The sequence below is a fragment of the Theobroma cacao genome, chromosome 2 (assembly GCF_053813885.1).
Source record: "Theobroma cacao isolate CCN51 chromosome 2, ASM5381388v1, whole genome shotgun sequence".
Lineage (NCBI taxonomy): Eukaryota > Viridiplantae > Streptophyta > Magnoliopsida > Malvales > Malvaceae > Theobroma > Theobroma cacao.
The window spans coordinates 4237868-4265786 of record NC_142640.1 but is presented as its reverse complement, the minus strand read 5'-3'; the positions used below and the strand labels follow the sequence as shown (position 1 = coordinate 4265786).

Sequence of the window (27919 nt, the reverse complement as noted above, 5' to 3'; positions counted from 1 at the left end):
ACTGGGCCAAGCATTGTTTTGTGTTTAGGACTACAATAACCATACATATAAGAACATAAAATAAAATAAAATAAAAAAAACATAAAAAGTCCAAGAAAGTGAAAAAAATTAGAAAAGGGAAGGCCCAATTACAAAAGTGCAATGTAGTGGGGCCCTTCAGCTCCCGAATTTCGTCGGCTCGGGGGGATCTATATGCGGCTCCTCGGCTTTTAAAGATGCTTTCTTTTCTTTCTTCCTTCCTTTCGCTGTTTCTTCCCTCACCAAATACATCGCTGCCTGTCCACAAATTCTCATTCTTTACTATTTAAACAGACACACACTCTTTTTTCCTGCGTTTGTGATCTCAACTTCTCCCTGGACCTGTGTTTCACCGTTGCTCTTTTGCTGGGTCTTCATAGGCTTTACGAACTCTGTTTTTTTTTTTTATTTACTTTCGCTCTTAAGGTGAGTCCTGGCATGGTTGAAATTAATTTTGATTGTGCTTTTGTGAACTACCCTTTTATTGCTTTCTCTAAAACTTGCTTAGTATGTATGCATGTGAATTTTTAGCTTGTTCTATTGTTGTTTGATCGTAGCTTGGAGCTTGGTTACTTGTGTTAGTTCTTTCGTTTCAAGTTCTTATTCTTTTTTTTCCCTTCGCTCTCTGTTTGAATAGTTCATGATTCTAACGTTGATTACTGAACAGTAGAGTTTGTTTTATTTTTATTGGTAGTGATAAAAGAAAAGAAAAGCTTGGTAAGGGGTCGTTTTTGTGATATTTCCTTGTTCATTATGTTGAAGAGTTGAGCTCATATATGATGTAACTAAAATTAAAAAAAAAAGGGTTTGGTGCTATCTAAAAGGATCTTGGATTGTTTCAACTTTAAGGTTTCTAATTCACACTTCTGCAGATCCCTGTTTGACGGGACATGAATTGGGTAATCACACATTTCTGTACAGAGAAGTTGCAGTAAGAAGAAGCTGTTTTTTTTTTCCTAGAAATATTTTGGATAATGTTGGATTTTTAATTGTGTTGAGGTGAGATGAAGAAAGATGTTTTAATTTGTCCTTACAAATTTCCTTTCTGGATAATTGGCAACTCATGTTTAAAATATTTTGCGTTTGGTAGTTTTTTTTTTTTCTTTGATTTTGTTTGGTATATGGGAAGCTGATTATAGGAATTGGGAACATTTTTTTGCCTCTTTCTGTGCTCTCCCCCCTTTTAATTTTTATTACTGGCTCACTAGGAGTATCGATCAAGAACAGGGGCACTACCAATGCTAAACCTTCAGAAATCAAACCATCTTGAGCTAATATTTTAAAATACTAACCACTCTTAGTCCATCAAGGAAGGACTGTTTGATGTGTGCTTATGTGGGTGCAAAATAATTGGTTAAGCATATGTTTTGTAGATCCTTAATTTCGTATAGACTCTCTATGCTGGCCTTATGAGCTCTAGATTTTTTCTATTTGTTGACTTCGATTTTTTTTTATTTCTAATTTCTTGTAATTTTGTTTTAAAACGTAATAGATATTATGTCTAATAGTGCTTGCTGAATTGCATTTTCAGGTAAGGCACAATGAGCCTTTAATTAAAATAGGATTTGACCATATCATGTCGAATCGTGTTGCACAATCAGATCACCATAGTGCTGGAACAGCTAGGCATTCCATCCATCATTACCAAGCTGCTTGGATGGATCATTGGAAGAATACAAGTCGTAAACCATCCACTGAGGTTCACAGTCATTTACTGCGTAAAGATGATCATAGCAATTCTAAGCATCATCCTTTGCTTTCTGGGCCTGAAATGGAAACCGATATTTCAAACTATGCTCAAGGATTTAGAGAAGTTTCTGAAGCCAGAACAGTTGACACCATGAGCAAGAATTCGAAAATGGGTTCAAGGAAGTTTGGGAAAGAAGTTTTAGATGGACAGCCTCCTCCAATGTTCAATATTTCAGGGAATAGGGAGAGTGCTATGGCTTCAAAGAATAATGCAGGTACTTCGTCTAAAGGTGAGGTGGTGAAGTATCAAATTGATCTCAATAATTGCTATAACTCTATTACTATGGGTAGAAGTGAGTGGGCTCATCCTGAAATGGAATTTCCATCTAGAGAACGTAAATTTCAGCCTGAAGGCATTTCAAGGGTTCCTGAGCAGCTGGTAAAATCTCATGAATTTCTTGAAAAGAACAACTTAGCTGTTTCAACATCTTTTCAGGATGATATTGGGTCAAGTTCTAAAATTGTACCATATGTAATGAATAGTGGAGTGGCTCCAATGCAATCCGTTACATGTCAGCATGAAAATATTGATCAAGTAAGTCCTGTTGTAGCATCCAAAGAGCACTTCACAGATGGTAAATTTTGCAGCTATTCTACCTTTTGGGTCCATGAGAAGAAAGCTGATACCCTTTTCGAGTCCAGAAAACTGGGGAGTTCATTATCTCGACAGAGAGATGCACCTCTATTACTTAATGATCAGTTGACCAACGATAGTCAGTTATGCTCTTTTCTTAATAAACAGAGTCAGAAGGTAGAAAACAATTCTAGTAATAGATTGCTTCCAAGCTTGGGCTATCCTGAGGTGGCAAAATCAGGAAAAGCATATGATGAAAATTTCTTGCTTCCAAAAGTACCTCGTTCTGTTCATGATGTCAAGACTATGAGAATATGTACCACTATAGATTCTGTGGAAGAATTACCCAGAGGTCCTTCTAAGTTTTCTCAGACAACTCACAAATTTTTCATTACAAAGAAGACTGGTGTGAACATAAACGAAGGAGGACAAGTGTTCAAAGACTCTATAGTCTCCCCCAAATTGAAGGGAAATATGTTCAGTGAGTTTCTGAGTTTATCTCCCAGTTCTGGTTTCCACGGTCAGCAAGGAGTGAAATTGCAACCTCTAGGGAGCTCCTCGGATAGTGAAGAAAAAGACAATGTTGGAGATGTCGGAACTTCTACTGTTTGCTTAAAGCATGAATCATCAGTTGAAACTGATGCTATGGAACTGGATGTTTTCCAGAAGAGCCATCTTTCAAGTATGTATTTATGTTACCTCTATAATTATGAACAGTGAATGGAACTTTATAGTATAATTTTTTTTATGAAAATGGTCACATCAGACTGACAGAAACTTATGATTAAAAATATCTGTGGATTCAGTTAATTTAATAATTACTTGGTCTTTCAGTATTGTATGTTCATACTTTTAACATGTTTACTTTATGTTGCAGGTGTGGCTTTATGTCCATCAGATCAGGTAATTCTTGTTAATGTCTATTTTACTATGTGCATGTAATGGTAGTTTTTAGATGATTACTTGCTTGGTTTATAGACCAAAGTGTTTATGAACAACATGTTCTTGACATTCTATATTTTGCATCTTCTCTCAAGGACTATGTTTTAGTTTGGTTCATTATCAACTAACAGAAGATTTTCAAAAAAAAAAAATTTATCGACTAACAGAAATAAGGAATTGGTAGGTGAGGTTACATGTGTTCATTGGTCCTCATCAAAGTAATTTGGGTGCATAATAAACATAAAAAATTACCTTGAGAACCATTTCTAGTAGAAAATTGTTACATTCTAAGTTAACAGATTGCTGTATCATCCAGTCATTGGTTCCAAGCATCATGGAATTCTAGTGAGCATAGCATGCCAGAACACTATCTCTTTCTATACTAAGAGTCCCCATTGCACAATTGAGCTGTTAAATTTAGACATTACTAGTTAAGTTTATTGATAATATTTGCAGAACATCAAGGAGATTCATAATTCATCATTATTTGAAACTGAGAATGCTACTGGAGAAGAAGCTGGCGACAAAATGGCAAATACTGAATTACCTGATATGAATGATGGGCTTCCTGCACTTCCAGCTGTGGCAAACTCAATAGACGATGGAGAAACAAGTACCTCCAGAACCCAGAGTTTAGATGCAGAGCATCTCCTTTCCCATGCTGAGCAGCCCTCAAATTTTAAAACTACTGCTTGTCCAGATGATTCTCTGGGACCAGAGACAAGCATCAGATGGGTTAAACGTCTGAAGTTGAGCACTTCGGATCCTTTTGCTCCTGGTCCTAAGAGCTCTAAAATTGGAGAAGGTTCATCCTGTGAAAGGGTTAACAAGATCTTCAACAAAATCTCGAAATGCAGCAAAACTAGTTCAGATGCCACAGTATGTGGAAGCCATGTGAGACCAGAACTGGCACTTGATCAAACTGCAATGCTATTAAAGAACGGGGACTCCACTTCCAGTGATTCTTTGAGGAAAAGTCAAGATAGACGTCTTTCACGTTCTTGGATTCAAAGATGGTGTCGTCACAGAGCCGCGTCTCCAAACAAGAAGCCTGAAGCTGTGGTGCTATGTGAACCACAGAGTGCAAAGGCTACATTGGATGAACTCGAAAAGAAGCGGTTTCCGAGCATTGCAGCTATGGCTCTGATGGGGAAGGCCATGAGCGTTTTTCGTCCTTGTGAGTTTAGAAGAAGCGGGTCTTTGATAGTTTGGAGCACGAGCACCTGAGAATTTTTGAGGTATTTCTAGCTAAAACTATTCATGTTGGGAAAGACAAAGTGACCTAATAGGTGATGCAACTCTCTTGGTGGGTGCAATTTGTTAATTAGGGGACAAAATGCTCTGCCCATCCATATTACATATCAATCAGATCTTTGGCAGGATATGATATACTGTTTTATGAAGTCAGAATGTTGCTTAGGTATGTTCCCTGCCTGCATTTGTTTTATGTGACCTTTACATCAAACGAAAAATTTTATCTAGACGGGTTACGTATTGGAGGATCAAACAGAGGCCTTTTGTCTTGAATGAGCACTTGGATGGAGGATAAAAACGGCGATCTCAACAGCCATCACATCATCCTGTAAGTTTGAAGAACTCTCCATTATATTTCCTGATTTGGTCCTCTAAAATTGCTTGAAGTAAACAATGAATGGACTCAAGAAATGATAAGAATGTAAGTATCAAACAGGGCTGTCATACATCATAAATATATTCGAGTAACATTCTGTAATAATGAACCCGATATGTGTTTGTTACGGTTACGATGTCGCTAATTAAGACATTATCAGTGTGTTTAGAGATGAGTGAAAGACAGGTAGGTTTTTATTAAGTTTTGCTTTTTAAGTGGATTGAGCTCGTTTAATTTACCGTTGGTCTAGGAACAATGTGATTACTGTTTTGGTCACAACGCATGAACTTCAATCCTGATGGCAACTCATAACATCTGGATATGTTTTTTTCTTTAATTTCTTCGGGTTGTAAACGGAGGTTGGTCCAACTTGAGAGAGCTTATTCTCTCCTTTTCAATCCTATTTTCAATCGTAATGCACTATTCCTCCCAACATATTGACGAGGAATAACTGTCGGATCCTCCGACATCCCAAGGGTGTTTCTCCAAAGTGCTACAACTTGTATGCTAAGATCTTCCCCTGACGATTTTGATTAAGCTGAGCGTGTTGAAGAGGAAGCCTGGGGTATTTATTAGTGACTTATAGCTTGCTGTTGGTGAAGGGAATGTTGAACTTTTCTTGTACCGTACATGTTGATCTGTTTTCCAGCTAAGAATTACAAACTGCAAGCAAAACAGATTATCATTTTATTTTCTTCGGACCCAACTGAGTAGTAGAAATGAGGTGCTTGCTGCAAGTGATTGCAATTCTTTCTTCTCTGTCCATTGTTTGCTGCTTTCTCTTTCTGGATGAAAAAAGCAAAGATTAAGTAGCACAAGTTATACACGTCACTCGTCAGCCAGTCTTGCCATCAAGGCCTGAATATTCTGGCGCAGATCGGCACGGTTTTGGGGGCCAGATGAAGTTAAGGTCATATAGAAATATATAGATATTTTTTTCATCATCTGCAAACCAAACCCACTTCAACCCCTCTTTCATCTTATAAATTCTCATGAATCAGGCAGAGGAGTAAGTGCATTAATGGTCACAAACTATGGTTCCATCTTTGACCTGACAACCAGTTTGTTCGAGAGCAGATTCAAAGAAACCACCTCGATGAATATTGGAGTCCACAGAGGGCGGGGCAAACTGAAGGATTATGTCTCTTAATGTGAAGACACCCACTGGACGCTGCAACTCATCAACTAGAAAACTGCAATTGCTTTTAGTCTCTGCTACGTTCTTCATGGCTTGCTTGAGAGTGTCAGATTTCTTGTTGGTGACTGGCGAGTCCATTCTTGGAAGGAAGCTGTTTCGTAGATGAAGAACCCCTGCTGATAAAAGAGCCCCTATGTCTCGTTCGATAGTAGGATCAGAGTCTGGATTGCTAGTCTCCATATGAATGAATTCCTCCACGGTTACAACCCTGTTATTAACTCAAATATGCATAGTTTTTATAGGTCAATTGGGCAAGAAAATGCAGTGTAGCATTGGAAGGAAAAATTACTCACTTTCTATTGTGGAAGAGATTGTCATTCTCCATAAGAAGATAGACATCACTGCTCGTGACTCTACCGATAAGCCTTTGAGTCTGTCTATCTATGACCGCAATTGCACCTATTTGACTTTTGAACAAGATGTGAAGAGCCCTTGCTATGCTCTCATCGCCATACACAGCTTACTTTCTCCTCATTTTCAAACCTGAATACGAATGCAGAAAACCAAGATGGGTGTGATAAAGCAACTAAGTAATGATTCCTCAAAAATGACGCATGTGTTCTGAAATATCTTTCAAGTTTGCCCTACCAAAATTCTGATAGAGACTTTTCTGCAATACTGTCGAACCATGCTAGTCCATCAGATGGAAGAAGCAATTGGATAACTGCATTCTACCGAAAGGCAACAAGTTACAAATTCAGACATGCATTGATAAAAAAATGTTTTAATTTTTAGAGTAAAATAATTAGATATTCTTTAATTATCAAAATTACACAGATATCAATTAATTTGAAAAATAAATACTTTACTTTAAAAGCCTTAACACTATTAACAGAAAAAGTGAAAAAACTAAATTACTCTTTTCTCTTTTTCTAAACTTTTTTTTTTCAAACAATTTAATTGATCGGTGATACTTTTTGACATCGATTGACTATCTTGTAGTCAAATTTGGCACTTTTCAACATCTTAGAGCGTAAGATAAGCTCTAGATCACGCTCCATCATAAGAGAGATTTAGCACTTCTTTGAGGGACCCCAATGCGTTAGATCGAGTCGAATTTAAGTGAAGAAGGAAGGTAATTTTTTAAAAAAAATTTAAAAATAAAAAATAAAAAATAATATAATATTATAATTTTTGATATGTTCAAAAATAAAATTATTCAAAAAACATTATCATGTCAATAAACCAACGAAAACTTTAATAGTTAATCATCGTTGAACTTATGTATTCAATAACAAATACTCTTTTAAAGCGAAATATTTATTTTTTAAATTAATAAATTTTCATATAATTTTAATCAAAATTTGAAAATATCTAGATATTTTACCATAATTTTTAACAAGTTACATTTGCTATACTCCACTGGTTGCCTTTATCTGCCAAAGTAATGAACAATCTGTTTCTTGGCTTTTCCTATTACCCAATTAGTTCAGCAAGCGTAGTTGGTGGCCTTAAAATACCTGCGTAACAAAACCAATGGCCCGAAGACCAGATTGCTCCATGGCTGGTAGAACTTGCACCCGGTGCTTTGCAGGCAGCAGCAGAACATGAAAGAGGGTATCCTCTAAGCGTACAGGGAAAAACGGATCCATAGGAAAGATTTTGCCAACTCTCCTACCTGTGTCTCACATGGAACAAAAGACACTTCCCGTTAAAGGATATGATTTAGTGGGAAAAAACTGATGATGTCCATGAAAGCAATTCGGCAATTCCAAATAAACAGGAATTAACAGCATGAAATAAGGCAAAAGGACCTTTGTATGTCCAATGTCAGCATCCTGTTCAAGCAAGGACATGATGCTGCTTTTGCCAGTCTCCTCGCTAGCACCGCTATCAGTTGGGACACCAGCTTTTTCACATTTCTGAGAAGGTCATAACACGAAAAATGCATTTGGATACATTGAGTGAGAGAGAAAAAAGAGGGTGCAAGTTGGTGAGTGGTGACAATGTGAGAAATCAAATCACCTCAAGGGACCAGAGAACCATGGTAGCAAAATCTATAAAACCAATATACCGATCAAAAAACCTGCCTACTGTGGTATCAGGGTCTAAAACATCCGCAATGGGAGCACCGAACACATTCTTCGTGTACAACAACTCAATTGCATCCTTCACATTATCCCCAGTTTTCACCTCCACCACTTGCAAATGGAAATCAGGAGAAAGAAAAAGTCACAAATACCGTACTGTCATCAACATTTGGCGTCGAAGGAATCCGAGTTGGATCCGCAATTTCGTTGGAGAAGAACGATTATCGATAAATATCTTTTATGTCATAAAAAAGAATTGCCGGGTGAGTTTTTTATCCCAGGGATCGAACTAATAGGGATACGATCAAGAAAAAGTTGAAGAGCAGTTGCAGAATCCTTTCCAGGGTTGTTTTGAACGTGATCAGCCGTGGCGATCCCTTTCTTCTCCACAACGCCGCCTTCTGCCTCTCTCATTACACCTTCCAGTTGTCGCAAATCTGCTCTCCTCGTTTCTTGCATCGTGATTGGATTCTGTGTTCTCTTGTTCCCTTTCCTTTGTTGTTTCAGTCATGCCCAACCCTTCCTCCTATTTCTCTCTCGGTTTCATGCATTTGAATAAATGTCGACATGTTACCATGCCACGTCTGGAGACAAAACAGGAGTGTCAACTGCTATCCACCACGTGGAGTCAGTGGTAGGCGCTAAATCATCCCGCGTTTGTTATGTTCTCATTTATTTGAGAGGAGTCGAAGTTGGTCGTTATTATGCTAATTACTGAATCAAATACTTAATACGATTATGTATTGTCTCACAAGGAAGGGCCTAAAAGGGTTGAGGTTAGGATCAAAGCTGAGCCATTATCTCAGAGAGTTATGAGAATCACTAAAGGTACTTACCATTATCGTGCTATGATATATGAACATCAAAGGGGTAAATACAAGCATCAGCCAAATCGTCTCTCAGAAGATTTTACTCTACTAATTGAAAGAAACAACGGGCTGCTAAGCCATCTGATTTATTTGGGGACCTTACATGAAATCTGAGATCTATTTTACAGTACAGTAAAGGACTTGTAATTTACACAAAAGTAATTGATAGAAATGCAGCTGGTTTTACTGTGGCAAAATGCTGCAAAAAGCCATCTTCGCACCGTCTTCCAGCAGACTGTCATGACTGCTCTCTGTTGCGCACCTTCAATTCCAATCTCTGAGCTGTCCGTGGAAGTATTAGGATCCATTTAGATAACTGTACCATCTTCTATTGTTGCCTTCTCTTGTATGATGGTGATCCCTGACCGGATATAAAATCCTTCTTCTGGCCTATCAGCTTCTTGAACATCCTACAAAAGAACAGCAGTTTGTGGATGCCTTAACGAATGCAGCAACATTTTAAGGTGGAGGAAAAAGGTATGAATGAGCAGGGATAGCATGCTTACATCTTTGTTCACAATGACCACATCTTTTCCTATCTTAGCATTCTTGTCGATTATGCAGGTCCTACAAAGCGAATGACACATTTTCAGAACACAAGATTCTGATTTTCGTTTGACTCTCTAAATTTGTTCTTTGTGTTAAGTTACCTGATTTTGGTATTGCGTCCAATCCCAATTGGGACCTTGCCCTCTGCTAGTAGAGATGCAATTTCAGATTCAGTTTGGTAATAGTCTGCTCCCAACATTACTGTGTCCTGTAAATAGGAAGGAGTGAACTTGTCCAGTTAAATTATAACGTCAGAGGGAATTGGTTTGCTATAAAAAGGTTTTTAATTGTTCCATAAAGAAGAATTTGGGAAACCAGTAAAATTCACCTGAAGCTCAACGCCATAATCCAAACGCGAGCGTTCACCTACTATTGAGTGTTGGACATTACATTCTCGCAAGAAGCATCCGTGTGAGATTATTGCATCTTTAATCTGCAAAAACAGACCGAAACATGAGAAGGAAGAACATAAAGTGTCACTTTAATCCAAAGTAAACAATCATACCTGGCATTTATCAATTTTGGTTGGTGGTAAGTATCGTGGAGATGTATAGAAAGGTGTCTTCGGGTCATAAAACTCAAACTTTGGAAGCTGCATAGAGGAGACAATTTATAGAGGTTAAATCTTATTTCAAGGAGGAGCATAAAACCATATTTTCACATACAAAAGGAACATCTGACATTACAATGAGCTATATAAAGGGTGCCACAAGAAGGTGCCTATAGGAATGCCATTCACTAAATAAATGACAATAAAATAGCTTTAATTTTTCCTTGAGTAGTATGAACCCACCGTTAGTCTATCTCATTTTGTGGAGAATGCTAGCAAATAGTGCACAATTTTTTTAATTAAAAATAGAAACAAATTCAAGAAACTCATGATTTAGAGACCAAAGGATAGAAATTCAAAACACGAAAGTTCTATAATTAAAACCAACCTCTTCAGTGAGGGCTAAATTGGCATCATAAAATGACTTTATCGTTCCAATATCTTCCCAGTAGTCTCTGAAAATATATGCCTGTAGATACAGGAAAACATTCAGAATGTAGCGCATCTTTTATTCCATCTACATTTAGAAATCAGATGCTTTTGACATACAGAAACTATGAAGAATATGAATAACATGATGGCTCAAATTTATAGTCTTAAAGATCCCAGAATGCAATGTGGAAGGGCATGTTTCTTTGCTGGTAGCAGTAGGTGCCGGGTTTGAAGCCCCATGACAAATAAACGCAACCCTTGTGTTAGAAATGATGAGTAATATCTTAAGAAAATGGAAGTTCCATTTTAATAGCTCTTACCTGGACATCATGCTCCATCACTGCAGCAGGAATGATTTCAGATCCGAAGTCATTGGATGTAGGAAATCTCCATCTCAGAAGCTTCAATAAAACATCTGTCTTAAATACATAGACTCCCATTGACGCAATGTAAGGGGATCTCATGGCTTCTTGGGGAGACAGCCCTAAAAGAGTGGTATCCGTTTGCTGCAGAAAATCATAAAAAGAAAAAGTGGTATCAGTTGAGATAATTTTAATTAGTTAAAAAGTGTCTTACTGTAATAACATGTTTTAACAAAATTTAAAAGTTAAATAGCTGACAGTTTGATAAAACGATTGTGTGCAGTTTAGATTATCTGCAGAAAGTAAACGTCATAACTTTCTTTCCTCATAAGATATCGAATAGCCTTTCAGTAAGATGTACACAAAGTGATCCAGTGATAGACAAATATTTAGCAAGATATATGCAGCTATATAGGAAGCAGCCAAAACTTTCCTTCAAAGTCGCAGCATATGGTAAATTTTAATTGGGAATGTTAAATATTTTTGTTCCCTCAGAATGCTGAATTTCAGAAATACATAGGAAAAAAGGAAACTAACAGGATAGCTGGACTAAGAACATCATCTTAGTGCTTACCATTGCTTTCAAATCAGCACCCTTTGGTTTTTCAGCAAACTGGACAATACGGCCCCTGCCATCAATCTTCACCAGTCCATAATCAGATGCACGGCTGGAAAGTAATCGATTATCCATGCCCAGCATTTTAAATGAAGTTTAAGATTTGTTGATAGAAAATTATAATGTAGAAACACAGACACAAAATTAAATCAACAGAGAAGATTAAAAGACCTGTTGTCCACTGTCAGACATGAAATTGTAATATCTGCATCACTGTCAACGTGACGCTGTTATGCATTGCAAATAAGTTAGCTGAGCTTCTAGCAATGCTAAAAAAAATTAGTGCAATCAAGTAAAAGTATTCAATACCTGTAGAAATTCCATATAATCCATTCGGTAGAGGTGATCCCCACACAGGATCAGTATATACTCAATGTTCCTATTCCTTGCATCCTACAAGAATAAATTGGATTTATCATATTTTAATTTAGGTTGAAAATGAATGTGAACTACATGAATTCCCAACCACTGTTATCAGTGCCTGTTTGAGATGACGTGAGAGAAGGGAAATAAAACTTTCAGTTTCTACCTCAAATACCCATATAAATTGCCTAACAGCATCTGCAGTTCCTTGAAACCACTTCTTCCCTGCCTCTCCTGATGTTTGAGTTGCTGCCAGAACCTGTTGACCAAAAGAGTTTTGTTCAAGTGATGTAATAATGGAGGAATGCTCAATAGAATTACTACAGATTCATATATGATTGGATACAAGAATTCCTTAGCAAAAGCTCAACTTGAGTTTTGCAATAATTAAACTGACAAAGAAGATGGGGCTTTCTTTCTATTTTCTGGAAAACATCACAATTATTCTTTATTTCTTGATTGATTATCAATATACAACAGGAAGTATAATTAGGAAATTTTTTTTCCATCTCTTGATACAAAATCAGCCCTTAGCCATCTTACTCTACCTTCTAAATCAGCGGAAAGTTACAAATTGATCTTTATTGACCTTAAGGAATTCATACCTCCACAAAACCATCCCCAAAATTGATACCATTGCCATAGTACGTGCGTGCAAGGTGCCGGTTGAGGGAAGCTGAGTTGAACTGGGTCAAAACAAAAATCTTGTTTATCCCACTGTTTATACAGTTGCTCATTGGAATGTCTATCAGCTTATAGCATCCTCCAACTGGAACCTACAGATCATATTCAGATAAAACCATCCTCAACAATCAAAAGTGGTTCCAACATGATCTAGATTCAATGTAACAAGAGAGTCTAACGTAAGCTAAGTATCTGCATCAAGCATATAGTACTGAAAAAAGAGACTGTTCTGTCATGAAATTGAGCTTAGCATAAGAGAATTTGTTTAGTGTCCTTACAGCAGGTGTAGCCGCCCTTTTGGTAAGTGGAAAGAGATGAGTCCCTGTACCTCCTCCCAATATGATTGAAGCCACATTTTTTGGGTCTACTCTTCGTCTCTCAATTCGACGTGGCTGTAAGGTCTAAAACCAAAATCAAAGAAAATGAATGAGACTTTACCAAAAAAATTAAAAGTTCATTTTTTTAAAGTAAATTACGAAAATAGTCATGATCACACAAAAATGGTAGATGCAAAACAAGATCATCTTAGGGACAACAGATTGCAGAAAAGTATTAACATACCACAGCTTCTCTGGGAGTATTTGATGTGAGAACAGCGAAAGCACCAGTTTTGATCTTCTTTTCTTTCTTATCTGTTCTCAAGCTGTTAGCCAGCTGATTAACCCAAAGACTGTTATTAAGACTCCCTCTTATTCTCTCCCCCCAAAATCCATTATTTCCATTGCCAAAGCCACCTTTTCTTGCGTTCACCAAATGAGAATTGGCTCTCAAGGCCACACAACAAGAATCCATTACAATTCCTGGCTGGTGGTAACGAATGACCCCCAGATGAAACAGAGGATGGGTCAAATAGTAAGACACTTACTAAAGTATTGAACCACCGTCGAAGACCCTCTAATCTAAGTAACCAAGTTAAGTGTACATCACATAAAGCTATAAGAGAAAAAAAAAAAAAGGGAAATACAGTTGCGTCAGTCTGTCAGATACTCAAAGTTACAGCACCGAATATGATACAGGACTAACATCAAGGTAACCCCAAAAGCAAGTTACTGAAAAGAGGCTAAATAAGCGGATCAGATCAAAGTATTTAAGATTACTTGAAGAACCCAAATCACAAAACTTCCAAAGAAGCAAAATTCTGAATGACCCGGAGGCCAAAGAACCTTTTTTTAAAAAAATAAAATGAAATAGAAAGATCAAAGGAGAGAACAACACCAAGTGTTGTAGAATTGGATTCAGAGAAGCAATCAAATGAGCTTTTTAGTGGTTAAGGAGGGGAATGCAGGTCAATATTCAGATGGAAAGTGAAAATGTGTGATGTATGTTGAAGGTGGTGGTTAACTGCTTATAGCTAGCTTTTTCGGCTTGTGAGCCCTCACGAGAAATCCTGTAACCTGGTATTTATAGCTGTATAAGATACAACAAACAAAATGTATCATAAACAAATGTGACCTTGTTTCTCTTGAAAATGCCACTCAATGCCACTCTCAGTTCAAGTTTCTAGTCTAGTCTCTGCTTACACAAAAGGGAAGTCATTATTGCCAAACACCTGTCCATTTCAACTTTCAACCCAATATAGTTTAGAATTAATTAAAGAATAAATAAACAGATGTGTCACGTGATCAAAATTTTGGACTTTTTTTCTTCCCCACTCTCTAGACTCCAGCTGTTGATATCTTGATCATTTGCTGGTCATGAAAATGTTTTCACGGCCAAGTTTGCATCCTGAAGGACTCATTGGGCGGTTGAAATTAACATCTTTCCCCCCCACTTGGACATGTTGCTAGTTAACTGATAATTTACCTAGTAATCTTCACAAGTGTGATTGTGATCTCCCTTATTAATCAGTATACAAGTTGCATACCTCTTTATGTAGTAACATAGTTGTCTCCATTTGTAATCAGATTTATATGACTGCTTGATTATGATAGCCAGTTGGTGCACTGAACAATCATAAAAAGAAGGTTTTTTGGTCTAAACTCATAAGTAAAAAGTTATTCAAAAACTTTTTTTCTGGGTAAATTCAAAAAATGAAATTGAGGTTATGTTGAATATATTCTTGGATGGAATCAATATAAATATATTGGCTATATAGGAAAGATGCATATATTTCAGGTTTTTGGCTTCAAAAAAGAATAATATCAATATATATAGTAATTTAATGTTTTTTCTGTCATCCTTGAAGGGATCATATCATAATTGATGCAAGAATTTATTTCTGACAATTGGGTGGGAAATCCTTTTACGAACCAGGTGAAGTTTTATAACATGGAAGAGAAATTTGATTGAGTCCTTGTTGTTTTTTGTCATAAATGCAAAGCAAATTTGAGGTCCACATCAGAGTAGTAAATCAGATGAGCTGCATAATTCAGGTCAGGATCTCTAAATTTTTAAGCTGAAAACCATGCTCCATGATTGATGGTTTGAGAGCCTATGCAGCTAAGCTACCAGTTTGAAGTAACCAGTTAACCGCCTTCACTCAAATTTCTTTTTCTTGGTTAGACCTCCCACTCCACTAGTCTCACTCAAACCTTGTTTCCTTTTTGATAATGCACCAAGATAACAAATATGGAGAAACATCCAACCCCAGAGAGGACATGTTTGTTTGTACATTTTGTGTGTTATTAACCATGTACTATTCCGTTTCTTTTTCAATGCTAGCAAATGCTTCCTGGCTGCACTTGTCCATAGCATTGTCACAGAATTCACCAATCTGCTTCCAGGATTTTGGAGGTTTTCAAGCATTGCTTGCAGTTTGATGTTTTCATCAATTTGAACGGTAAAGAACATTATTGTTTCCTTGAGCACCGTCTTCGCTTTGGTTGATTACCCTAAAACCATTTTCTCTTTTGGTTCTCAACTATTTCCCTTGCAATCACCTTTGGAATTTTTGAGTAGTTATTTAAAGCAGAACATATATGCTTTACTGATTTGATACAATAATCTTAAAAGCCAAAATTAAAATAACCAACCAAGAAAAAAGAAAGAAAGAAAAAGAATTCCATTATTGCTGCAAAGAATATCTTGAAAGAAGAACATATATTCGACCTGTTCATTATTATTATATTTTTCCATCCATTATGATATGATCGTAGGCAAAGAAAACGTCGTAGAATTCGCGTACGCTCTTCATTATAAACAGGACAATCTCCATGCTGGCAGTGGGCACTGAATCAGTGACATCTGATGACAGCATGCACATAAAAAATACTACCACTGGCAGTAAAATCAGAAGATTCAAGACCATTTATTACTAGTGATAATAAAATTTGATGAAACTGCGTGGGGCCTAAGAGGCCATGTCCAAACAAGGAGATTTTTCAGTCATGAATATTTTCCTGCCAAACCTCTAGATTCTGGACCGACACATCACCTAACCGCATGGACGGTTCTCATTTCGTTGTGCAGAAACAGCCCCCCATGTCGTGCCTTGACTTGTCCTATGTGCCCACCAATCCGTATCTTGGTTTGCAGCTGTGGGCTTCCTCCACACAAAATCTTCTCTTTTGGTCCCCAGCTGCAAACTTTATTGATCTTTCTTTCCTATTTCAGTTTTTCAGCCTACCCTTTGGTTTTCTCCCCTTCATTTTCTAGTTTTCCTCTCTTGATAAATATCCTACAATACTATGTGATGGACCAGCTTTTCACTTCTCTAGCTTTCTATCCTTCTATACCAAGTACAGCTTTAATTTTGTCTTACTCTCTCAGGTGAAGAACTGTCAGTTGACAAGAAATGTGGTTCACATTTTCACTCAGATAAATAAGTTTGTGTATCAAGAGATGATATATATATGTATATATATATAGAGAGAGAGAGAGAGTGTAAGTTTCCAACATGCAACATAAGAAGATAGTTAGAGTAGGGGGGGCGCGGAAGGGGTCCTCGTTGAAGAAGTTGATGATTGCTAGACAAAGATAATGAAAGGGATTGTTGGGCCAATCTGCTTTGTGATTTGATCAAATATAATTAGCCGAGCTTAAGACAATCTAGGAAAATCCAAAGCACATTAAGGCGAACTTGATGGGTCCTTCGACTCTTGATTGTGGACGGGTCTCTCCATTTGATAATTAACTGGGGAACGGTTCTCTTGACCGTACACGTGCCTATTAAATGACGGCTGGTAGTCGTACGAAATTGGATATTGGCGCAATTGAAAACTAGAACCGTTAATTAATTGGTAATCTCCACTTGATTGTTTCTAGTTGCCTTAAGTGGGGATGGAAGTGGGGTCCCCGCAGAAGTAGAAAGATGATGGGAAATAGGCATTGGCCCATAAAAGTTGAGAAACATTGGACCCCTCCAGGAGGAACTGATAAGGAGAAGCGCCCGACGCCCAGAAATGTAAAACAATTAGTAAAATGAAAAACAACATTGTATTATGTGACAAAGTTTCACGTGGGATGCTGGCAAAATCAAGGGTGCAAAGTCTACCTTCTTAAGATATATCAATACAAGAGCTACTCTCTCTCTCTCTCTCTCTCTCTTTCTATGAACGACAAATGCCAATGGCAAGTTGCTAAGAGCCAACAGGAGAGAAACTTGTTTTAGATTCTTGACTCTTTTGAGGATGATCCTGTTTCCATATTTTCATCTTCTTCAAAAGCCTTAATTTTAAAGGCCTCAAGCTAGTTTGCATTATTATTCAGAGGCAGGAACAGAAAAGCGAAGAGAGAATTTGAAAAATAAAAAAACATAGTTAGGCTCCATGTATTCACTGTGCGGGAAAAAGACCTACGGTCGGGCCTTTGCGGTCAGCATTCCTGACCATCGGCACCAGTAAGGTATGTATAATATATAAGTTGTTATGCACAGCTTTGCCGTCAGATATGGTAATAATTAGTCCAAAGTTGTAGTGTGAGCTTTGAACTGTTCAACTAAACTGGGCCGCTTTCTTGAGGAGGATACAGATGTGCCCACCAGCCAGCCTAGAAACCAATGGTAGATATAGATCCAGAAAATTTGCCAAAAAAAGAGGAAGGCCACTTTCCCCTAACAATAGAGGCCCATTTTCTGAAAAGTGGTCATGATCTCTTGACCCTGCAAAGTGGATTTTGACTTTTGGACACCCCACATGGGTTCTTTCACAAACCCACTTCATGCAGGCTTTACCTTGTTTGTGGTCCTCGCACGTGACCAGCATCCGGCTAGCAGTTACATTACCATCTGCATGCAGGAAATGTATTGTTAATTTTAATAGGTCATGGACTTACCAAAGTCTTGAAACCAGCAGAAGCTGGCCCGTTTTCCATTTCAGAATTCCATTTCCGGGTAAAACGACTAGGCCCACGAGGAATACGAAGGTAGGTGTATCAACTCATAACACAGCCAGATAATGGATCTTAACAATGAGCGGTCCACTACAAGAACACCTACACCCTCTATCACTTCCCAGAATCAATATGAGGTCAGCGGCAAACAGACACCTCAAGGAGACCCGTGAATGCATTCTAACGCACTGAAACTATTCAGCAGTAAATTGCTAAGGACCCTGGCAAAAGCATGGAAGGCTCGAATACAACTTAAATTTTGCTGAAATGGATCCTAAGCGAAATGTAACCTAAACGAATTTGTCTCCTGAACACATGATATTAAAACTTCCCAAGGAATCCTTATTGGTTCTGAATCTTCTTATCCATCCAAAATCTTTCGAACAATATCATCCTAATAATGCTTCTGATAGATTCTACAGTCGCATTTCCTCAAAAATCCCACAATTTCCCACAACTAAATGGCATCTCCAGCCAGAAAAGGCCAAAACTTGCCGTTTCATTGGCCTCAAATTTCCACTCCAAATATCCATAAAACAAAAATACAAAAATGAGTATGGAACACGCCATTTAAGATTAAAAACACTAAACAACCATCCAATCTCATGATAGCAACAAATTTAAGAAATGCTGAACAACCAAAAACATGCCAACTAAGTCTGAGAAGTATCCATTAAACCAGAACAATAACAAGAGACTGTAGCTCACACATTCTAGAAAAAAGTGGCTGAAGAGATGTCTTTAAGTGAAAAAAAAGATACTTTGTAAAAGTCAAACTCAGCAAAAGGCAATACTACATAGAACTAATAAAGCAAAATTATAACAAACAATCTAGGTGTTTGTTGCCCTAGTGTAAATCTGCTGGCTTGCATGGGCAGACACCAGCCTAATCAACCCCCTTGCCATCAATTCCCTTATAGCCTTCCTTGCAAGTGATCCATTGATCTGTGAGGTGCACACACAACCATATTAGACATATAAGCAAAATACAGTTTTCATTTAATGGAGTTCCCACATGCATCTATAAGCAGACATATATAAAAGAACAGCAACCGGACTAAGGACCAACATCCTAACTCAATACCACACGTGCTGAATGAGGAAAACCTTAGAGAAACATACACTTTCCATGAAAGTATGTTTTACACATCAACTACATACATTAATCAGAAAACATGAGTTCATGACAAAGGAACTTCATATCGCCATTCAAAGCGTTTAGCAGCGCTTATGATACCATTCTATGTCTATCAGCTTGTGCAAGCCATTCACTATAGAACAACCAAGCAGCAAGATAATTCCCTGAAGAAATCTCATCATTTAGCTTCAAACTAAAGTACCTACATTTAATCTAGCCATGTAGCGATCAGTAACTACATAGCAGTAAATCAACACCAAAAAGCCCTAACAGATTATTCGGTTATAACTTAATTTCCTAAGACAATGAGCGGGGCACCACAACAAGACATATAAACAAACAAACAACTTAGATCTCCAACCCCAGACAACAAACACGAAACTAAAGTCTAGTCTCACAAAATGCAAGAGCAAGGCAAACAACATCCAGCAAAACAATCTTACAAATAAAAGGAAAATACACAACCAAAACAAATGATTTAATCTAGGAAGAGGTAGAAAAGAAAAGTACCCTTAAACGATCGGAGAGAATAGAGGGAGTAATGAGCTTGTATTTAGGAGCTTCAGAGAGAAGCTTGTCATAGGTAGCCTGGTCAAACAGCACCATGTTGTTAACCTTCTCCTTTTGCTTTCCCTTGCTCCACTTCTGTTTAATCAAAAAAAAAAAGGGAAATCCACTTCTTATCTAAGTCTAAAAAGTAGAAAATCAACACCATTAAATACATAAAAGAAACATATAGTGAAAAAACAAATGACCTTCTTCTTCTGCTTGCCACCTCCAGACTTTGCGGGCTTGGAGGAAGGAGGAGGGGCCTTGTCCTTCTTTGGCGCCTGGAAAAGCAAATCAAAAGAACAAAAATGTTACTTTCCTAGCTAAAACAAAGATGATTTTAGTTTTCGTTAGAACACAAAAGAATTATAAAGCTGATGTACTGAAGAATGAAGGGAGGGAGATTAACGTACCATGGGATCTGCTCAGATTGACGGAAAAAGGGAGAGAGGGGAGGCGCAGTTTTGGGGATTGGGTTTTGGTGCGGTGAGGGGGAAGAAACGGGAGGTATATAACTTTTTGTAACCCTAGGGTTTGGTCCTTGCTGCCAGAGATCTCCAAACGCCGTCGTTTTATTGTTTGAATGTAAATGGGTTTCCTTTTTTCCTACTCGTGCAGGCCCTCTCTTAACGGGCTGACCCTAAAAAACAGTAGCTAACGGGCCTGTAGCCTTCGTTATAACAAACCCAAAAAATCAACTAAGAAAGAAAGCAGGCCCAGAAAATGCACAAAACTTGGATTTCATTGAAAGCCCAGACTCAATTTTATTTTCTTGTTTTAGGAGAAATGTCAAATAATATTTGTATAAAATATATTATAAAAAAATTTTGTTGGTTATTTTTAAATGTCTTGTTTATTTCTTTATCCTTTTTTTCTAAATTTTCAGAACTCTTTATTGAAATTGAACTTACTATGACCAAGAATTCCTACTTTATACATCATTATTTAATCAAAACATTCAATCGAAACATTCGACTTTGCATTTTTAATTTTTTTACTAAATATTCAACATTTTCAAAAATGTTACTTACTAAATTGAGAATGTTGTTCTTTGTTCTATTAAATTTTCAAAAATATTGGGAACAATTCTTGAGATCAAAACGTCACCTTAAAATAATTTAAGATGTTTTTATTCTAAGCAAAAAAATACATATCAATGAAAATTTTGATTAAATTATAATCTATTCATCTATATGCACAAAAAAGTAATTCTATGTACTTATTTTTTATTTTATTATTAGTATCTATTACTTTTTTTTATTTTATGTTGCATTTTTTTGTATTATTTAGGATGTAAATCTTAATTTGTTTTTTTGGGGTAAGGGTAAATCTTAATTTAAGCTTAAAAGCATAACATCTTTTATTGAAATCTGAAATGGAAAAGCATACATGATACAACATCCCCTACATTGGCTACTTGATTACTTAATTAGATCTTGTAAAACAGCGAAAAACACTGCCATATTTTTATTCTACATAATTAGGGAGTAACCAGGCAAAGCAGAGAAAGCAGCAATGGATTTGACATGAAATTTTTGTCAGTTGAGCAAACTAGCAGTTGAAGTAGCAGAAGCATGCAACTCCAGGGATTTCGTAGTGGCAAGCACCGTGCTTAGCGTCGTCCCATTCCCTGCATTGTTTGTTGTGTTGGAAAATAATGTATTTCATAAGGTTCAAACATCACACATTGCTAAAATACATAAAAGGTGAATGCCTTATATTGGGAAACCAACTATGGGCTTGTTGCAAGCAAGCAAAACAAAGTGGGCTCGCGCGCACATAAGATTGGGCCAAACAGTTAAAAACTTCAGATTTTCCCCTTTTGCGCACGAGTATACATGTGGGCTGTGCCCTTTTGCGCACGAGTATACATGTGGGCTGTGCCCTTTTGCGCACGAGTATACATGTGGGCTGTGCCCAAGTGACTTTTTGTACCTTAACCTTATTTTTTAAAACTTTTTCAGCCTTTGATTAAATCAAAGTCCAACTCTACCATGCTTACCTGATTCTCCTGGTTTTGCTCCAACGTCTATCTGACTTGGTATAAATGGATTCCTGTCATAATTGTACCATACTTTAAAAAAGTATTTTGAATTTCAAATTCTAAAAATGTCTTGATTCATTTTCTTATACAAACATAGGATTTTTTTAGATCACTTAAAATGGGCACTTTATTTGTATATCCACTAAATTAGAAAGGATGTTTTTCTCAATTGGGTTTAAAGCAAGGGAAGGATATATAATAATTCAGAGAAATAATGATTGATAAAGTTACAAAATTAAAAATTAGAGTGATTTTGACTAAAGCTCTTATATATATATATATATATATATATATATATATATATATATATGTTATGTGCTCCGCTATAGCTAAAATAGAATAATTATTTATTGTTTAATTATTTATTATTATAAATTGAATATTTTAAAAATAACAAATTATTATAACATAACAAATGGGCGATGGGGAAAATAAGAATCCCCACCCCCGAAATGAAAAAAAAAAGATATTCAAAAAAGAAAATCTTTGTATCTTATCTTTATTCTTTTTTAAAAGATAAGAGAAAAAAAGGATTTAGAATTCAGTAGACAAAATCATTAGTTCAAAATATTAAGAAATTAAAAAAGAAATTCTCTCATTTTCGAGTGCTCCAACGTCTATCTTACTTGGTATAAATGTTGACTAGGTTTTTCTTAACTCACTCAACTCCCTAATCTGGTGCAACGTTCACTTTATTCCATGCCTATAAATACAGTCTCACACCCTCACTCACAACACACACCAAAGCTTTTCTTCTCTAAAGCTTTCTTCGCTACTTCCCTCTGCCTTTTTTCTTCTCTTAAGCTTCTCTGCTGGGTTTTCTTCTTTCCTTTTCTTTCTGCTATTCTGTCATCCCTTAATAGTTTGTGCAAACTATAAGGAAGGCTCTGTTGAATCCTAGAGGATAATTGTTACAATCATTTTGCACTGAGTTTTATACTCCGAAAGGGCGAAAATTATCCTTAAGGACAGTAATACCACGCCTTAGATCAATTACTGCTTTTACTAGTATTATTTTCTTTTGTTTCTAATATTCTTTCAACATGTTGTAGTTCATAGAGCTGTTACAAAAGAATGCGTTAGAGTTCTTTCTGCCAGGATGAGTTTCATATCTGTTTTCCTTAGTTCCACTTACCGAAGGAAGCAAGAAGGATGAAGCAGGCAAAAAGGAGAGCAACGTTAGAAACAGACTTGGCCATTTTTGTACTTCGGCTCGGGATGACTCGTAAACAAGGGCACAAGCCAACCCCTATTTACAAAGCTATAACTTATCTCTCTTCACTCTAGAGAGGGGCCAGTGGGGGGAATTCAGCTAAGGCTTAGCAACACTAATCAAGGCAAATTATATAAAGAAAAGATAAAATGTGGGATGAGAAAGGTGGCAATGCTTGTGATCTTGATTACATCTGGAAGTAAAAAAAAGTCTTTAATGGGGTCAAATATTTTGACATGTGTGACATTTATTACAGTGGAAGGCCTAGAAATGGATTGCTATCATTCCCAACCCTGCATGATTGGATTTTAAGTCAAATTTAAAGTCCTTTTCCAATTTGCAAAACCTTTTTTTAGGAGGGGGATGAATTGATAAATCCTCAAGCCAGCTATCTTTCGTCGTCTTCTTCCATGGCTGGGTGATCTAGTCCCACTTTTCCGTCTACTTAGACCCAGGATATATACCATATTGAAGATGATGGGGCACTACAAAAAGGAAAAATCAAACAAAAGATTTGAAATTTTCTGTTTCAATTTATTGATATCGATCCTGATAATTCCGTTCAAGCTGACTTGAAGAGTAGAAAAGAACGGAGAATATCATAGGATTGTAGACCTCAAAACTTCAATTTAGGACTTGGGAGTAACATTGTCGAATTTATGAGCAATACCACCCCTGAAAGTTGAAAACGTTATTGATTGTTCATCATCATCAACTTAACAAGATGAAGCAGAAGAGACAAAAGTTGTCAAAATGTTCGTCTGATAAAAAAAAAAAAAAACCCAAATCATCTTTCCGATTTGCCCCGACCATGTTCCTGTCCTTAACTCCTTGTCGGAAAATCTGGTTAGTCCGTCGGTTATAATTAATTCGTTGAAGGCTTGAAGCATGTTGTGATGGGAGCATATTCGGGAGAAATGGACTGACGTTTTTCTTGGATCAAATTGCCGCGGTTTTGCTTGGATTGAATGCCTTTGCTTCTTTTCCATGGTACCTACCCTCCCAAAAAAAGGAAAAATGGAAGTTCTTATCAGTTATCAGATGGATGGTTAGGTGTCCATGTGAATCAGCTGCAATCTTTCCTGACAGCTATGCTTGTTTAAGCCTTCAAGGCTTAAGGAGGGACATATTCCATCAGTAATGGAGATAGATACGATAAGCTTGGTGTCACTGTCTTTTTTTTTTTTAAAAAAAAGAACTTAAGTAATGCCACCTTGAGTTTTTTGAAGAATTATAACGATATGGAATTTTACTCAAAGCTGTTCAATATTTGATAGAAACTTAATATAAACCAGCTTTAGGGAAGAATTAATTGAATGTCGACTTGGATGATAAAGGTTTTTACAGTATGTTTCAACATTTATAAGATATTATCTTCTTAATTTGACTTATGTAGCTTTATATATATAGTTTATTAAGGTAAAAACGATTTGTTGGCCTTGGGCTAGAAAATTAATCTTTTCTGCTCAAAGTTAGAACTATCCACTAATTTTTTTTTTTAAGGAATCAGAATAACAAATGGTTAAATGTCAGTGCGATCACTTTGTCACTTATAATACCCATTGCGTATTAATAGCGTTTTCATTGAATTTGTATATATTCAGAAGAGGAACAAGAGAAATAATACAAAAAGTTCATTAATTAAACACCAAAGAGTAGATTCTTTGAGCTGAAACACACTTTTATTTAGCTGCTGTAAGACAAACTCAGTCCCCAGCAGAAACATATAGAGTAGCAGGAAAAAAACAAGCAAACAGCTGGCTTATTTTAGCATGACAACTCGACATTAATTCGGGGAGTGCAAGCCAGACAACGGTCACGAGCTGCAGGGTTTTGAGCATTTTAATTCAGCAGTTGAAGTAGCAGAAGCAAGCCCATCCGAGGCCATCTGTGTGGCAAGATCCATGCCTTGCACTTTCCCAGTTCTTGCATTGCCTGTCACAGTGGCTTGAGTTGCCGCACCATCCTGACCACGTTTGACTACGCTTCTCACATATTTTTGCTTCTGCCATTTTCATCGTTGCAATGAATCAAGTGGTAAGATATACTTATTTGTTTAGTTATATATCTATATCCATTCTTAGTTTGTAAGTTTCTCGACAAAAATAGATTTCTTTTAAAAACAGCTTTTACAAGCGTAATAATATAACTGTAAATTTTTGTGTCTGAGAGAGAAACAAGATTGGACTTGTACTACTAAGCACAAGTGAATATGGGTGCAAAATTAAATTCAATTTGTGTCTAGCAGAGTGCACGAAATGGATATGTGAAGAACGGACTAACCGTTAGGGGTAGATAGAAGGAAGAAAAAGCAGAGGAGAGCAAGGGAAGAGGCACACGTAGCCGTTTTGCTGTTGTGTTTTGCTAGAGCTCAAAGGGAGACTGAGGTATATATATAGCAAGAAAATTTCACTGTGTATTAATTGTGGGTAGGTTTGATTTGTTAACAGAAAAAAGGGAGACGAAAGTGGAAGATGACAATGGAACTTATCCATCGATATCAATAAAAAAGTAAATCTGCTATGTTTATATTCAGGTTAGAAGATGGGTTTACAATTTTCTATTGGGTAAATACAATATAAGAATTTTATATTGTCAACTGTAACGTTCTTCACCATCAGTTGGTTGTCAAATGTACCCATTTACGAAGGCGTAAGAAAACAGGAGGAAAACGAATTTTCACCTTATCAAGTTCAACACTACACTTACAGAAAGCATTTACTGGATTTCTATATCAATAGTCTTGCGCTCTAATTTCTTCTGAGGAATGGAGATGAGTAGAACTCCATCCTTGAGCTCTGCCTTGATGTTCTCTCTATCACAGCTTTCGGGGAGCTGAAGACAGGTATCATAGGAACTATAGCCCCTACAATACCAACAATCATCTCCAGCTCGCTTTTTGTAGTCTCCCTTGATAACAAGCGTATCGTCCTCCACGGAGACCTTAATTTCCCCCTTGGCGAGTCCTGGCACATCGAACCGCAACTTGATTTCGTTTTCATCATATTTGATGTCCCAAGCTGCACGCCCCTCTCCTCCTGACCAGCTCCTACAGGGCAATATCGTGCCATCATTCAACTCCCGATCCATTTTCTCTAGCATGTGATTCCATTTCCTCATTGAAGAGCAGGGTTCGTCTAACCTGTGACCCCAAGGGATGCATGTTAAGCAATTTTGACTGATTAAATGTATAAATGGAAAGAAAAAAAAATAAAGAGCTAGAGCTAATAGAAGCCTTTCTATTGTCTACTTGCAAAATGAAAAGGAGAAAGCACTCAAATTCACATTAATGGAAATGTCAGTGTTGCTGTAGCCTCATCAAGAATAATTTCTTGTGAACCACTCAAAAGTAATGCTTCTCAGCTCCACCAGTGCTGTTAACTGTGATACCTGAACATGATCTAAAGTATGCAGGCTCATGTTCGCCTAATTAACCAGGAGCATTTCTTCCTCTTGTGACCTGGTCATAACCCATATATTGCGAATTATCAAGTCGATTTGCAGTTGTTACCTTTATTAATTCTACTCAACAAGTCCAAAATCAGCTAATTGAGCCCATCTACACAGCTCCTGTTTTCTTCTGATACAAAACTTCATCAGCTGAATAGTACTCAAAATCATAGTTAATAGACCATATTGATCCATACATGTATCCTCTCTGAACCCAGTACTCGTCACACCAAAACAGATACATTTATTTCAGCTAAATACAAGTAGCAGTAACAGCAATAACAACAATTATGTTTTGGTTCGATCCTAATGCATGAGTTATAAGTACATTCGATAGATATATTATATATAAGAAATTGCAGACATTTTGATTTTTTTCAACAAAAGAAGCAGAAGCAAGCCCATCCCCACCCGTTAGAGTAACAACCTCCAGTACTGATGGCTTTCTCACATTTCTGGCATTGTCTGCTACTGGAGGCCAGAGATGTGCACCGGCACAGCCCTGACCATGTTCTGCTTGTTCGTCCACATGGACATGAACATGCTTTTGCTTTTGACTTCCTCATTTCTGCAAATGATGAAATGATTAACTATGCAACTTTACTTGGCTAAAAGCATCATTATGCAGGCAAGACGGGCTGATCGTCTGTTTTCCAGTGAAAACAATGTTTCCACAAACTCATTGCTTAGCGAAAGAGCTACATATAGATGCCAAGTGGTAATCTAGCTAAAATGTAAATTAAAGATCTTGGTAATCCAACCGGGCTTTTGAGGTTGAATTCCCTTCGACTTAATCTCACAAAGGCGAAATATGATTCAAGAAGTGACCAATAGAAAAAGTTGGGCAAGGAATAATGTGCATTGACATTGAAACTTAGTAACACATATAGAGTACGAGGCTGCGCTCACCCGTATTTGCTACGAGGATGATGATGGCCAATATTACAATGAAATAGACAGACATTCGAGCCATGTTTTCTTCCACTTTTCTTCCGAGGTTGTTTTGAGTTTTGACTAGCTCGCTCCATGTGATGATTTTGGGGGTATTTATAACCAAAGCTTGCGGTCAAATCCTGGAAGTAACAAAGATTAGTTGCAAGATAAAATAAAGAAATGGAGATGACAAAGATAACCGAAACTGGTGCATGTACAAGAAAAGATCAAATCCACTGATTTCTAAAGCCCTAATTAGTTAAAATTTGCAATATTTCAGTGGTCTTGATTAATTCATAACTTCGTATACCATAATTTATGTAATATTTTTGTTTTTGTTTGACTATGATAACTCCATTTTAATCTCAATATAAATGGGATTATAATGAAATTCATAGTTTCTTGGACTTAGTCGTGTGTTGTCCTGATTGCATGTGCTTCATCATATGATAATGCTTGCTATATTCTAAACCATTTCCCATTAAAAAACATTACCTAACTAACAACCAAGCCTTTCAAACTTTCTTCTATGGTGTGAGGACTTTTTCTTTTATTGATACACAAGAAATTTAAGCATTGCGACTAAATTGCAAGACCTCTCGCCACTTGAGTTCGATTCAGAAACATTCCATCAGCCTTTTAAAAATGTAAGGTTGCCCAACTTGCGAATATAAGAAAAAAGTAATAGTCTATTTAATGAATTCTTCAAAAGTCTTACTCTAAATTAAGGTGACGACCGGTTTACAAATTGCCATCGT

General features: G+C 36.9%; 5 protein-coding genes and 1 pseudogene across 6 annotated transcripts; 1 reads left to right on the top strand and 5 right to left on the bottom strand.

The window, feature by feature from the left end:
- The first annotated feature begins 265 nt into the window (after positions 1 to 265).
- LOC18607756 (uncharacterized) lies at positions 266 to 5128 on the top strand. 2 transcript variants are annotated; one of them, XR_016024634.1, is made up of 5 exons: positions 266 to 444; positions 1550 to 3023; positions 3219 to 3244; positions 3740 to 4703; positions 4794 to 5128. XR_016024634.1 is itself a non-coding variant. In XM_018115343.2 (4 exons), the coding sequence occupies exons 2-4, from the start codon at positions 1595 to 1597 to the stop codon at positions 4508 to 4510; spliced, it is 2226 nt and encodes a 741-aa protein (XP_017970832.2). In that variant the 5' UTR covers positions 266 to 444; positions 1550 to 1594; the 3' UTR covers positions 4511 to 5128. The 2 variants fall into 2 exon arrangements, 1 of the variants encoding a protein (XP_017970832.2); XM_018115343.2 differs by having other exon boundaries at positions 3740 to 5128.
- A 693-nt stretch (positions 5129 to 5821) lies between these two features.
- LOC18607755 (SNF1-related protein kinase regulatory subunit gamma-1-like) lies at positions 5822 to 8600 on the bottom strand (annotated as a pseudogene).
- A 351-nt stretch (positions 8601 to 8951) lies between these two features.
- On the bottom strand, positions 8952 to 13956 carry LOC18607754 (glucose-1-phosphate adenylyltransferase large subunit 1). Its single transcript, XM_007042084.3, has 14 exons — positions 13128 to 13956; positions 12845 to 12967; positions 12488 to 12658; positions 12049 to 12141; positions 11829 to 11912; positions 11691 to 11746; positions 11478 to 11571; positions 10862 to 11047; positions 10498 to 10578; positions 10065 to 10151; positions 9888 to 9992; positions 9661 to 9767; positions 9517 to 9577; positions 8952 to 9420 (listed from the first exon to the last, which is right to left on the bottom strand). The coding sequence occupies exons 1-14, from the start codon at positions 13356 to 13358 to the stop codon at positions 9319 to 9321; spliced, it is 1581 nt and encodes a 526-aa protein (XP_007042146.3). The 5' UTR covers positions 13359 to 13956; the 3' UTR covers positions 8952 to 9318.
- A 4525-nt stretch (positions 13957 to 18481) lies between these two features.
- Positions 18482 to 20065, bottom strand: LOC18607753 (Ribosomal protein S25 family protein). The gene is made up of 4 exons (XM_007042083.3): positions 19935 to 20065; positions 19728 to 19802; positions 19483 to 19617; positions 18482 to 18779 (listed from the first exon to the last, which is right to left on the bottom strand). Exons 1-4 carry the CDS (start codon positions 19935 to 19937, stop codon positions 18666 to 18668), a joined length of 327 nt encoding a protein of 108 aa, XP_007042145.1. The 5' UTR covers positions 19938 to 20065; the 3' UTR covers positions 18482 to 18665.
- A 4388-nt stretch (positions 20066 to 24453) lies between these two features.
- Positions 24454 to 24796, bottom strand: LOC148763940 (defensin-like protein 1). The gene has a single exon (XM_088803776.1). It carries the CDS (start codon positions 24794 to 24796, stop codon positions 24626 to 24628), a length of 171 nt encoding a protein of 56 aa, XP_088659902.1. The 3' UTR covers positions 24454 to 24625.
- A 505-nt stretch (positions 24797 to 25301) lies between these two features.
- Positions 25302 to 27235, bottom strand: LOC18607751 (small heat shock protein, chloroplastic-like). Its single transcript, XM_018114840.2, has 3 exons — positions 27138 to 27235; positions 26640 to 26796; positions 25302 to 25920 (listed from the first exon to the last, which is right to left on the bottom strand). Exons 1-3 carry the CDS (start codon positions 27199 to 27201, stop codon positions 25497 to 25499), a joined length of 645 nt encoding a protein of 214 aa, XP_017970329.2. The 5' UTR covers positions 27202 to 27235; the 3' UTR covers positions 25302 to 25496.
- Positions 27236 to 27919: the final 684 nt, after the last annotated feature.

Coding starts and splice junctions, on each gene's coding strand:
- LOC18607756 (XM_018115343.2), top strand. CDS start 1,595: ATGTCGAATCGTGTTGCACAATCAGATCACCATAGTGCTGGAACAGCT. Junction 3,024..3,218: donor CCAGAAGAGCCATCTTTCAA/GTATGTATTTAT, acceptor TTTATGTTGCAG/GTGTGGCTTTATGTCCATCA. Junction 3,245..3,739: donor CTTTATGTCCATCAGATCAG/GTAATTCTTGTT, acceptor TAATATTTGCAG/AACATCAAGGAGATTCATAA.
- LOC18607754 (XM_007042084.3), bottom strand. CDS start 13,358: ATGGATTCTTGTTGTGTGGCCTTGAGAGCCAATTCTCATTTGGTGAAC. Junction 12,968..13,127: donor ATACTCCCAGAGAAGCTGTG/GTATGTTAATAC, acceptor TTTTGGTTTTAG/ACCTTACAGCCACGTCGAAT. Junction 11,048..11,477: donor GTGCTGATTTGAAAGCAATG/GTAAGCACTAAG, acceptor GATTTTCTGCAG/CAAACGGATACCACTCTTTT.
- LOC18607753 (XM_007042083.3), bottom strand. Junction 19,618..19,727: donor GTGGCAAGCAGAAGAAGAAG/GTCATTTGTTTT, acceptor TTGATTAAACAG/AAGTGGAGCAAGGGAAAGCA. Junction 18,780..19,482: donor TTCTCTCCGATCGTTTAAGG/GTACTTTTCTTT, acceptor TGCACCTCACAG/ATCAATGGATCACTTGCAAG.
- LOC148763940 (XM_088803776.1), bottom strand. CDS start 24,796: ATGAAAATGGCAGAAGCAAAAATATGTGAGAAGCGTAGTCAAACGTGG.
- LOC18607751 (XM_018114840.2), bottom strand. CDS start 27,201: ATGGCTCGAATGTCTGTCTATTTCATTGTAATATTGGCCATCATCATC. Junction 26,797..27,137: donor CATCCTCGTAGCAAATACGG/GTGAGCGCAGCC, acceptor CATCATTTGCAG/AAATGAGGAAGTCAAAAGCA. Junction 25,921..26,639: donor GGAGGTTGTTACTCTAACGG/GTGGGGATGGGC, acceptor TTGGGGTCACAG/GTTAGACGAACCCTGCTCTT.